Source organism: Chelonia mydas, chromosome 2 (assembly GCF_015237465.2).
Source record: "Chelonia mydas isolate rCheMyd1 chromosome 2, rCheMyd1.pri.v2, whole genome shotgun sequence".
Taxonomy (NCBI): Eukaryota; Metazoa; Chordata; order Testudines; family Cheloniidae; genus Chelonia; species Chelonia mydas.
Genome location: NC_057850.1, coordinates 222,565,608 through 222,577,814, shown reverse-complemented (window position 1 = coordinate 222,577,814; position 12,207 = coordinate 222,565,608). Strand labels below are relative to the sequence as shown.

General features: G+C 36.6%; 1 protein-coding gene across 4 annotated transcripts in view; it reads right to left on the bottom strand.

Annotated features, from left to right (window-relative positions):
- Positions 1-596: 596 nt before the first annotated feature.
- The window catches only part of STAM (signal transducing adaptor molecule), a 76,640-nt gene continuing 65,029 nt past the window's right edge, over positions 597-12,207 (bottom strand). For all 4 annotated transcript variants that reach the window (XM_037890792.2, XM_037890793.2, XM_037890797.1 and 1 more), the window contains 4 exons: positions 10,119-10,173; positions 9,358-9,511; positions 7,666-7,841; positions 597-6,588 (listed from right to left, as the gene is read on the bottom strand). In XM_037890792.2, the coding sequence (XP_037746720.2) occupies positions 6,366-6,588; positions 7,666-7,841; positions 9,358-9,511; positions 10,119-10,173 (608 nt within the window). In that variant the 3' untranslated portion in view covers positions 597-6,365. The remainder of the gene's footprint in view (positions 6,589-7,665; positions 7,842-9,357; positions 9,512-10,118; positions 10,174-12,207) is intronic.

Here is a 12,207-nt window from a genome sequence, read left to right as displayed (position 1 = left end):
CAAACTCATTTCACATAGAACGCACAGCCTCTAAATTGTGAATTACTGTGGGCCACTGCCATCCTAGGCTGGAATCAAAATAGCCTTTTCCACAGTAGGCATTTATCTAATAATAAATTTACTACTTTGGCAGCAGCGGTGGAAGTGCTAGTGTAGACAATGCACTGGCCCCCTGAAGCATTTTAAGTATTGTATTATGTGGACCTGCTCTGAGCAGGATTAGATTATGTTTAGAAAACACGAATAGTGCCTGAAGCCATATCTATAAAAGCTCTGACCATTGCTACCAGAAGGTGAAGCTGACTTGAGAGTACTAACAGTGAGAAAAGTTTGGCAAGAAAACATAGTGTAGACATACAACCCTCCAGTGACCTAGACGCAAAAAGCAGAAAATCATATTCCTATCACATTTTGCTTGCTATGAACATTGTTACCAAACAATCACTCCTGTATTCCCAGACATTTTCTTCCTTTTAAAAAACAGTTTCACATGAATAAAAGCAAGAAAACATTTTTGATTGTTAAACTGTGAGTAGTATTGGTTATTGACTTGTAAACTGATGTGTGGTGTATCAACAGAATGTCCAGAAATACAGTCGCTTTCATTTGCACTTTATCACCACAAAATATTTATACTGTATGCCTTACAGAAAACAAATAGTATGCAACATACTTGAAATATGGTAACAGCATACAATTAGTTACTTGGATTTTAACTCAGGGAATTTGATCACAGCTGAAAAATGTAGTGTAACAATACTATTTTTCCCTATATGCAATATGCAAAAAATTGAGTTTGGAAATTTAAGTTAGCATGTGTCCACAAGACCTCTAGTTCATTTCAAAGTATTTCCTTTCTTGATCATCTTATACTATGAAATGCATAAAATAACTTTGCAACATAATGTACTAAATGCTTCGAATTTAATATTCTACATTCATACCAAAAACAATTAACAGTTTTTACAAATAGTGTTATTTACTAAATTACACTCTTCTACAACAGTGGAATCCATGTACATATGCCAACATTAAATGGAATTTCAAAAATAAAAGAGTACTTGACTACCGCATATACTCTATTAAAACCAAGACAGACTTTAACATTCTCTTTTCTATGAGAGACAAATTATTCAGCTTTCCAGAAGTACATGCAGGAGAGAGGAATAGAAAAGAAATCTCCTGCCACCTTCAGGCTGAGGCATCAGGAAGAAAATGAGCTTTGGACCTGCAGCTTTATTTATATATATATATATATATATATATATATATATATATATATATATATATATATTCCGAATCCAGCCAGTTGAATGTTTCTCAGACACAAAGAGAGCCTAATATAAGATATGAATGAATTTTTTAAAACAATTTTCTTGTGTTTTTCATATCAAGGCCTTTTTTAGGTGTCTGACTGTGGACATTGTACTTTATAATATACATATTGAAGTGACCAGTATTTTTAATAGTTGCAACAGGGGCAATAGGGACAACTCTGTTGTGAAGTTGGTCAGTTGTATGAAGATTGAACAAAAGAAAAAATGATTCTGCCTGCTGCTATTCATAGCAAAATTAGCATGAGGTGGAAAAAAAAAAAAACTTAGAGTGAAATAAAACTCAAGAAAAACTTAAAGGAGACATTTTCCTTCTCTGCTCCTAAAAATGGATACATGCTGCTTTCGCTGAAGGTAAGTACCACACTGAAGCCAGGCAGCTGCTGTAACACATATTGTTATTGCCCATCTGCCTGTAAAACCCAGCAGACTGGGGGAGGAGGTTAAAAGCGATATAAGTGAAGATTACACAGAAATCTTTGAAAGCCAAGTGAAAGTAGTTAAGAGTCAAGTGAACGAACTTAAAGAAACCCAGTTTTTCTTTAAACATTGTGGTAGGACCATTGATTTTAGGCTGGAGAATAAGATATCAGCTCTCCAGCCTAAAATCAACGTTCCTACCACCTGGATGAAATCTGAGAACCATGGGTCAACCTCAGTCAGATAATCAAAGATAGCTCTCATTAGAAGCAGCGTTCTCTATTTTGCACATAAGTTTCAATATTTGCAATTACAGATAGAATTCTCTGAAGTTCTGATGACCCAAACTCATTTTCGTTTCAGAAATCAAAGGTAATAGCCACAAAGAAACTATGTTGTGGAAGACAGTGCACTGCTGTAAGACTTTCGAAAAACATTCAGTGATCCTTATATTGTTGTCTTCTAAGCCTCCTTTCTACTTTATTTGGGCTTAATTACACTATATTAATAATGTACAGTGCTACAGGAGGCATATTCCAGCTGGTAACACTAAACACTTATATACAGAGGTACCAATAGCAAGTATGGCCAGGGCACACATTTTTCCAACCCTAAAGCTAGAATGGTGGCAAACTCTGGTAGCAGTCTCCTGCAGAACATCAATGTAGCAATCTTTTCAGTTTGGACTACGCCTTAGTTTTTGTCTCTGGAAAAATCAAATTTCCTTGGGATGCTTTACAATAATACTTGCTATCTTTGTTGTGCCTATATGCATTGAACTGATAGACATGGACAAAATGTCTATAAAATTAAGTGAACAGAAATCATTTAGGAGAACTTGCGCCTGTTGGTCACAGAAAGCAAAGCACTACAACACCCTATCTAAAGTCAGATAACAGTTTTTCTAGTCCTTCATGGATACAGAAAGATTTTTTTAAAAACACTTTCGTATTACATTCAGAATTTACACGCAAAGAAATCAAGACGTTCAAAGAATGAGCTTTCTATAGTGTAATATGGTAGATAGTATTTTTGAAGGAAACAAACTTTTGAACAGCCTGACTTGTTGGCATTTAAAATCTCAGCTTTAACTTTTTGTTAGAGAAACTGTAGAGAGATACACTCTTTTCATTCACATTTCACACAGGAAGACAAACCAAGAAATGTGAAACTGCTCTCCATATAGTACAAGGCAGGTTTAGGACTCTGAAGGAGTGACAGCAACAAAGTATCAGCAGTGGGATTCATAGGCGGAATACACTAAAAATAACTAGCGAGAAGTAGTTTGAACTGAAGGGCAGTGGCCAAGTAATTTGTAGGAAAGGAAAGGAGATTGAATAAGAGAGTTAGTGTAATAAAGGTGTCCAACATGTTACAGATATTAGCTATCACTGAAAAGTCTATCCTGAGGAAGAGAAAATATAACCAATTTAGGACACTGTGAGAGAAGCAAGAAGTAGTGGTAAACATAAGAAGTGTGATGTGAGCTTAACAGACAATCATGTTTGTAAAGAGGAAATGTTTACGGATATTACTAAGTTTGACAGGCAAGTGAAAAGCTTAGAATTTCTACTTAAGAATACTGGCAAGTGACATGAAAAGGGGCATGAGGCAATAGGAATGTTGGTAAAGAATGACACTGATCCTGCTGAATCAGTCATCTAATGTACCGCAGTTTTACACCACAATCTGTGCTGCAATTTAGGACAAAATATACGATTCTAAGTTGTTCACAAAACTTGTCATTACAAAACTTACATAAGGACAATGATGTTAACAGTAAAAGAAACGGAGAAAGACAGGAACTTAGCAGTCAAGGAGGAGACACTGGTAGAGTTTAGAGTGACAGATCTGAAAGATCCCATTTTGGAAACAGTTTTGCACCTGAAGGGGATAAAGTGCTCACTTGGCCAGAAGCTATTTTAGTTTTAAACTTAAAAAGTGAATAAATATGCATGATACATAAGGTGGAAGATGGGACCATCTAAGATGCATATAATAGATTTTAAATGCTCAGTAAATACCAAGAACAAAACACAGACTTGCACTAAAAGTTTTCAGAATAGATTTGTCTAGATTTTCCAATGTCTGAAAATTCTAATGCAAAACAGATGATTTTAGAGAATCTTCAATCTTAGAGAAAAATGGCCAAATTTAAATTGAGAAGAGAAAAAAGACAAAAGATGCCAGATGTGCTTACAGATTTTATGAAAATAGAATAGTATCAGTTATTAGCAAGAGGCATAATAAAAATCGAGTTTTGCTAGGCCATACAGAATTCCACTGATGCTTAGTAGTTACAAAAGCCTTAGGCCTTTATTTGGGAATGTACTTAAGCATGTGCCTAACTTTAAGCAAATGAGTAGTTCCACTGAAGTCAGTGGAACTATCTTCATGGTTAAAGTCAGGCATAGGCTTACTTAAGTATATTCCTGAATCAGGGCCTAAGGAAACATGAATTAGAAGGGGTTTTTTGTTTGTGTAGAATTCTACTCTTCTCCATCAAAGTCATTTCTCTCCTTTTGGAATAAATTATCCAATACACACAGAGGATAGCCCATAATCCTAGTTGCATGCCTTCATCAAGACATAAACCACTTTAAGGTACAAAAGATTCCAAGACATTGTTTTATGTTCCCCCTTAAATCCCACAAATGTAACTGGCTATACTAAGAAGTCATGACTTATGGGGATAATCAGATTGTTGGAGAGAAAATATAAGAAATAGCAAAAGATAGTAGTTTCACTAGCTGAAAAGAATACCACTATGCTGCAATGCAGTACGTTGGGGTTTGCAACCATATTGTTTAGTATTTATGCAATCTATTTGGTTGACAGCATTCACAGGCAAAATATTGACCAATGTTTGCGAATGATAGCAAACCTAAAGACATGGCAAATAACTATAAACACTGTAAACAGATTCAGAAAGTATTGGATAGTCAAGGTAACTGAGCAATAACACGTGTACAAGAATGAAACATAAGAAGCAATACATTAAAATGGAAAATAAATATTAAATCGACCAATTATGGCATGTATGCTAACCAAAACCAGAATGTGGGTTTTATACTGAGAGATCTGTAAAGCTACCTACTCAAAATGGGCTGAATTAAAAAAAAGGCAAACGGGATGCGAGCATGCAACAACAGAAATAGAATACAAATCAAAAGAAACATTCTTTTGTATAAGATGCATTGATTAGACCACTCTAAAATGATTCATTCAGTTATTGTTACCCTTTCACTGAGTTTATGAGTGGCATACAGAGAGTTTCATGCCCCAAAGAGTGAGAGACAGGACAACCTGTGTAAGTTCACATCACTACAGAACAGAATGTAAAATGATCTAAAATTTTAACCAAATTATGAAGAGTTTTGAGCAAGTGAAATGAGAAACTATTCATACTAGAGAAGGTATTAAAAAAACAACAAGGCATCAGACAACTAAAAATCAGGAAATTAAGAAGAGATGTTGGATTAAGGCTGAAGTGTTTTGTGTAATAACAGTACACAGAACAATCTTGCTAAGCAGGGCCACAAGAGTTAAAATAAAAATGTAAAGGTTTGCTCAGCCAAGTGACTATATCTGTCCACAATTCTTCATGTGTGAGCTAAATAATTACAAGAGTCATGAATAATGTAGCGTATTCATGTTTTTGTTCCAGTTTAAAAAGTCCATTCATTCCCATCCAAACTCAGTTTCTCTGTCTTTGGTGTAATCTTCACCAATAAACACACAATACAGGTCAGAACCCTAGTTATACAACGCTAGTATGGAAAAGCACATCATTATAGGCTTTAAACAATAAGTTGTAAGATTCTGATCAGTTTCATGGTCCCATGATATGTTTAGCAGCCTGTAAATAGGTGTTTTAAATAATTATTATTCTAAAACAAAATCATCATTTGCTGTGACCTCGCCAGACCATTTAAAAGGTTAACTAATTTACTTTGGTAGATAATGCCAGCTAATAGTATCTGCAGACTACAGGAAGCCATGATATACTTAAGTTCAATTCACAATGAATGACACCTAGATGTAGTTACATTTGAAAATTAACATGTAGACCTTAGCACATAAATATTAACCGTGAAATGCAGATTTAAGCCTTTTCCTGCATTGCAAAAGGATATCACATCCTTCACAAAACTAGGTACAACTATGAAACATGGTCATCTGTTCATGATTAAAATAAAATAGTAATGTAAAATATTTTAACAGTGTGTTAAATATATTCACATGATCACCAGCGCTATTTCAAATGGCCACTATTGCAATCACACACTATTATGTACATAACGTTTATGCCACAAAAGTTTGCAAATTGAGTTTTCACAGACTAGCCAATTTTACCAGACATAAATAACCTTGTACCAATTTTAGGCCTTTTAAAATGAATTAAGTGTCCTAAATATTTTTGTTCCTCTGCAAAATTAAAAAAAATCCTAAAAAGTCAGTGCAAATTGAATCATTGAACCTGTTCACCAGGGTAGATTCCTATTAAACTGAGGATAAACAATGTTTAAGAGATTAAAGGAAGAAGCTTATAACGTTGTCAACTGCATTTAGCAGAGGTGAGAGGAGATTAGGAATCAGAAGTTCTGGGTCCTATAGTAGTGCCTTCTGGGAGTAAGTATGTGGTTGTGGTGGCGGTGGTTGTTGACTGCCTGCTGGTGGAGGCAGAGTTGAAGATGCTAAGTTATAATTTGGCACCTGGGACACATTAGTTCCAGCATTCTGGTAAGCAGCAACATCAACAGCAGCAGGAGGTGGACTGTACATTGAAGCCTGGTTGGAATATGTGTTTCCAGGAACAGAGCTGACCATTGCACTGAGAGAAAGGGAAATGAAAAGTTGTATAAGAAAGAAGGTAGGAAACAAGTCAATAGGACTGCAAAATTAATGCAAGTTTTTTTTAGATGTATTATATATATGCATGAAAAGCACCTCTCCTGGGCTCAATTTCAAAGAAAATCTTGAAGATGTGCCACATCCCCAAGCTTCATATTCATAAATTTAACTCTGGATTATAAATCTATGCTTTTATTTTCAACTGTATATAACACATGATTCAAGTCCTATTTCTATTCTGTTAACAAAAAGTTACATATTGTAACTGGTAATATACATTATGCAAAGAATGCAAAAGCTTTACCAATACATATATTTTTCACATCACATCTTCTAATAATAAGTAATTTAAGTAAGGAAAATAACTCACGGCAGACATCTTTCCCAACCTACTTTAAAACAAAGTCACTGCAGAAAGCCAAAAATTCATCCTTTTCTTGAAGTTAATTTAAGTCCAGCTGAAACTTTTGACCTTATAGATACTAGATACCCTAGATACTTTCTCTACAGAGACCCACTCCCAATGCCCTTGTATCTGGATAAACGTACAAGCTTCGCTGAGTCTGCAAAATCTATGTAACCCTTTTCCAATATGATCAGTACCTGCCAACATGGCAAGGTGTTTGAAGCAAAGGAAGGGCAATCATCCTTAATGGCACTCATCATACTTCATGTTTTAGAAAGTACTAGAAACCAGTCAGAGCAGCAGGACACGTGCATGAAGCTGCCTTGCATGTTGTATATATTCAGTGAACATGGTTATTTGAAACCCAGCCATGCCCATGGTTTCTTCATATTGTTCTTGTGTAAAGAGCACAAGACACAATAGGTGTTTCACAATCAAAGAATGTTTTGTGTACAAATTTCATACAATTGCTAAAAATACTTTTGTTATCTAAACATCAGTAAATACACACTGGAAGCGACTGCACTGTGGAGTTCAGTCAATTATGACTAAAATAAAGGTTGCCCAGAACCAAATTTCCCCTTAAAAGTCAGTCCTAGTTATTCAGGATGAAATTTAAGTTTATTTAGAATAGGTAAATATTAAAATTACTTAGCATAAGATGTCTGAGCTGGCTGACTAGGCAGTCCTGAGCTTGCCGATTGAGGAACTGTGCCTTGGTTGAGAGAAGGAAGTTGCTCTTGGGGAAGATTATAGCCTTGAATATGGCCCATCTGCGCACTCCCTGCCACCAGATATGTACTACTTTGAGGCTGCCCTGGGTAAACCTTAAAAAAATAAACAAAAGATGGTCATAGATAAAATACCAAAACATGTTATTGCTACTTAGTTAATTGTTAAGTTCAGAATCTAAAGAAAAGTCTCTCAAGCCTTTGCCCACAAAAAGCTGTGTATTTAAAAGCAACTTGGCTAATTTGCACTGTGCCATGATGTTCTAACAAACAGTGGAGAGTACTAGGATTGTACCATAAATTTTCTCTTTCTCAAAAGGAAAAAGACTCCAATACTCTAGGAATTTCAAATACTCTAGGAATTGTTTGAGACACTGTATACCAAACAGGACAGTCATTAAATTTAAAAAATATATAGTTTTAGTTGTGGTAATTCAAAATATTACTGTAGTTTTTTCCTTCTGAATAAAAGTTCAAAATTTCAACTGTTTATCAGAGAACAGACAGTGTAGGGGAATTGTGGTCTAGCATTATGGTGCTGGCTTTCCTTTGTATCCAGCTGTTAATCGAAAATTCAAAGATAATATTTTTTTATTTTTAGCTAACATTTTCATGTAAGAAGGCTGCTGAGGCTGTCATTCGGATGTTATGTGAATGGGAGGAAGGTGGTCTGCTACAGAAAATTCAATCTGGAAATAAGCATAGCTTTACCGAGTATAATTAGCCAACAGAACAGTTTACCAAATATTAGGTTCTCCATCTCTTGATGTCCTTACATCAAGACTAGATGCTACTGCCAAGAAGCATGCAGATGTACCTTAAGTGTACTGCAACCCATGTACTTCTGTAATTTAAGAACAACTCCTATACAGGGTTTTGGGTAAGGAAGATAATAGAAGAGGTTGTTTGTGATGGAAAGAACATATGGTTGAACTTAAACTTTACTGTGGCTGATTACTTTTTGGCTTGAATGTGTGAAGGAACTGCTGGCTTTCCTTTTGCTCATTTTCTTTTCGCACAGGATAAGCACTTTTTTTGTACATTTTATAAATTGAAACAAACAAAACAGAGCTAAATTAAGTCAGAGTCTGTGCTAAAAAATCTTTTCAAAGCCTGCAACTGAACATGAACAAGTTTCAAGAGTCTCTTTATTTTTGTCTTTTACATAAACAGTGTTTTGTTTAAATACAACTATAATTTGTATTTGACTGCTAATGCTGGAAACGTAGTACGGTTTAGTTCTGGAGACAACAAAACATCCTCACCTCAGGAAAAAAAGATGAGATTAAGTTAACTGGTCTAAAGATAACTAGGGAAAATAAGGGAGAGGCTGCAGATTCTGTCCATAGAGGGTACCAAAGAATATAGATAAGGGTTACTTGCTTGCATAGAATATACACTCAGACAATAGGGCTTCCAAGATTCTGTGATCTGCTGCTTTAAAAAGTTACTGTATAGTCATTTTACTGCTGTAAGACAATTTTTTCTCTTAGCAGCTAACTTTGTACAATGATTAGTCATAGTGCATCACTGATAACTTACAAGGCAACTTAGCCATAATCAGCTCAATAAAAACTCAATATCTTCCAGGTCTTTAAAATCAAATATGTACCTGAGAGCCAGAAACACCAGAAGATTGCATATAATAATGTTGGTTTGGTAGTTTTGCATACATGGAATACATTGGGTCTTCGTTCATCAACTTGGTATATAATGAAAGAGCCTCCATGACCTTAACATTGAGCTCTGAAAGTTCTGAATGTTTCCTGGAATAATTAATAATATTTTAATGTAAACTGAAGTTCCCTTTTATAGAAATATCTTCATATATCATCTATTATATCATATGGCTTACTGTACATTTTAGATATTTATACTGAACTGTGTAATACAGTGGATCTGTACATGATGAGGTACCATAGCAAACTACTCTTACTACATGGGAAGTGATGCCTAGACACACTGATCAAGTGTCATAACTTTGATTAGTAGTCAGAAATATTAATTCTTCATCAAGTAGACAAGCAAGACATTTTAATGTTACTCCTGAGTATAGGCAGAAGATACAATATTTCAGCATTCTAAAGTTAGCAAAAGAAATCATTCACACTAAAAGTACTAGCACTTCTTTGAGAGAAAATCCACTCAGTCATCTTCCCATGAGGGACACCGCTTTTATTTATATTACCATACTGCCCAGGAGCCATAAACATGGAGCAGGACTTTATTAACTACGTGTACCTTCTCTGGCACGTACTATATTGAAATTATTGATGGCAAACTATAATGTAAATGATTGGTACTTTTGCTATTATTTCAAAAGAGTCTGAGCCTTAATAATCAGTATCAGCATATATATATGTACTTTCTTACCTGTCAATATCTTCCAGCTTTTCATCAATGAGAGGTCCCATTTGGTGGCATATTGCTAGGAAAGAATTAAATATATATAATCAGAATCACGAAGGTATCAGTTGTTTGTACTGAAAATCAGAAAGTAATCATGGTTGTAAGTGCTTTAAAAAAAAAAAGGTACCTTAAATATTTAAACATCAAAAGAAATTTCTAAGATCATAAATACAATTTAACTTGTGATTCATAAAAGCTAGAGTAAAAGTTGGTTATGTACCTTTTTTATTAAAGATTGAGGCCTAGCTTCTCCAAGTTAGATTTTGCAAACTGGGAAGCAACAGAACCCAGCATAAATCCCTCACTTCCCCTTACATTTTTGAGGAAGTGGAATAACTCAAGAAGCTTTTGCAGTTCTCACTGTTCCTTCAAAGTACTGCAATCCTGGAATTTTTATCAATAAGGCAATTCTGATGATGGTCAATAGATATTAATAGACTGTTGCAAAAAAACAAAAACAAAACCTAGCTCTTATTTTTCACTAGATCTCAAAAGCAGTTTACACAGAAGGTAAATATCATTATCATCATTTTAGAAATGAAGAAAATGAGGAACAGAGAGGTGAAGTGACTTGCCCAAGGTAACCGAGCAGGCCAGTGACAGAAAAAAATTAGTCATTAGCCTCTAGACTCTGACTTCTATAAATATACGAAGTTATTTTTGCAAGTTTAAAAAAGAATGGTTACCTACAGTAACTGTGGTTCTTCAAGATGTGTTGTATGCATGGATTCCACTCTTGGTGCAAACGAGCCCTTTATGCACAAGACTGGGATCTTGGCTAGCAGTGTTCACTGGGGCCAGGCCTGCATCCTATGTGGCTCAAGCCCTATTCCTCCCCCAAACTGAGGGCATAAAGCAGGGCAGGCCCAGTCCCTGAGTTTCTCCACCCATACAGAATCCCAGAGGAGTACAAATCCATAAGTAGTGGGGAAGGAGGGCGAGTCATGGAATTTATGTGGACAACATGTCTCAAAGAACCATAGTCACTGTCAGTAAAGTAATTGTTCTTTCTTCAAGTGGTTGTCCATTCTTGGTGACTAACAAGCAGGTATCTGTTTGCTTGGAGGTAGACAGTAGGAGTCCTACTTAAACAGCGACTACAGAACAAGCCCAACCAAAGTGGGCATCTGATCTGGAAACCTCTATTAAACAACAATGTCTTGTAAAAGTGTGGACTATGCTCCAAGTTGCTGTGCTACGGATTTCAGAAACAGGGACATTCTTCAAAAAGGCAGCAGGGGCTGCTTGGCTAGGTGGATCTAACCTGGCTAATTCATGATGTGCCCTTATACAGCTGGGGACCCCTCAGAGATAATCTCAGAGGATACTATCTGACTCAGTGGTGGGCAACCTGTGGCCCATCAGAGTAATCTGCTGGCGGGCCACAAGACAGCTTGTTTACATTGACCATCCACGGGCATGGCTGCCCGCAGCTCCTAGTGGCCGCGGTTCGCTGTTCCCGGCCATTGGGAGCTGTGGGAAGTGGCGTGGGCCACAGGGACGTGCTGGCCGTTGCTTCCCATAGCTCCCACTGCCCGGGAACGGCGAACTGCAGCCACTGGGAGTTGCGGGAGGCCGTGCTTGCGGATGGTCAATGTAAACAAATGGTCTCGTGGCCCACCCGTGGATTACCCTGACGGGCCACGTGCGAACCGTGGGCCGCAGGTTGCCCACCACTGGTCTGACTCACAAGCCTTTCTACAAAGGCCACAAACAGTCTAGATGCGTTCCTGAATAATTTTGTCCTGTTGCTGTAAAAAGACAGTGACCTTACTATACCAAGTGCCTGAAGTTTAGTTTCCCCAACACTGAACGAGGCTGGGGAAGAAAACTGGGAGACAAGCATGTGGGTTCACATAGAATTCTGAAATATTCTTGGGCAGGAACGTGGGATGAGGACAGAGAGAAACCTTGTTCTTATGAAATACGGCAAGGAGTACCTACCACGAGGGCCTGAATTTACCCTACCCTCTAACCTGATTTAATGGCCACTAAAAAACTGTCTTCATAGATAAGTGAAACAGACACATATTACTAAGAGTTCAAAGTGTGT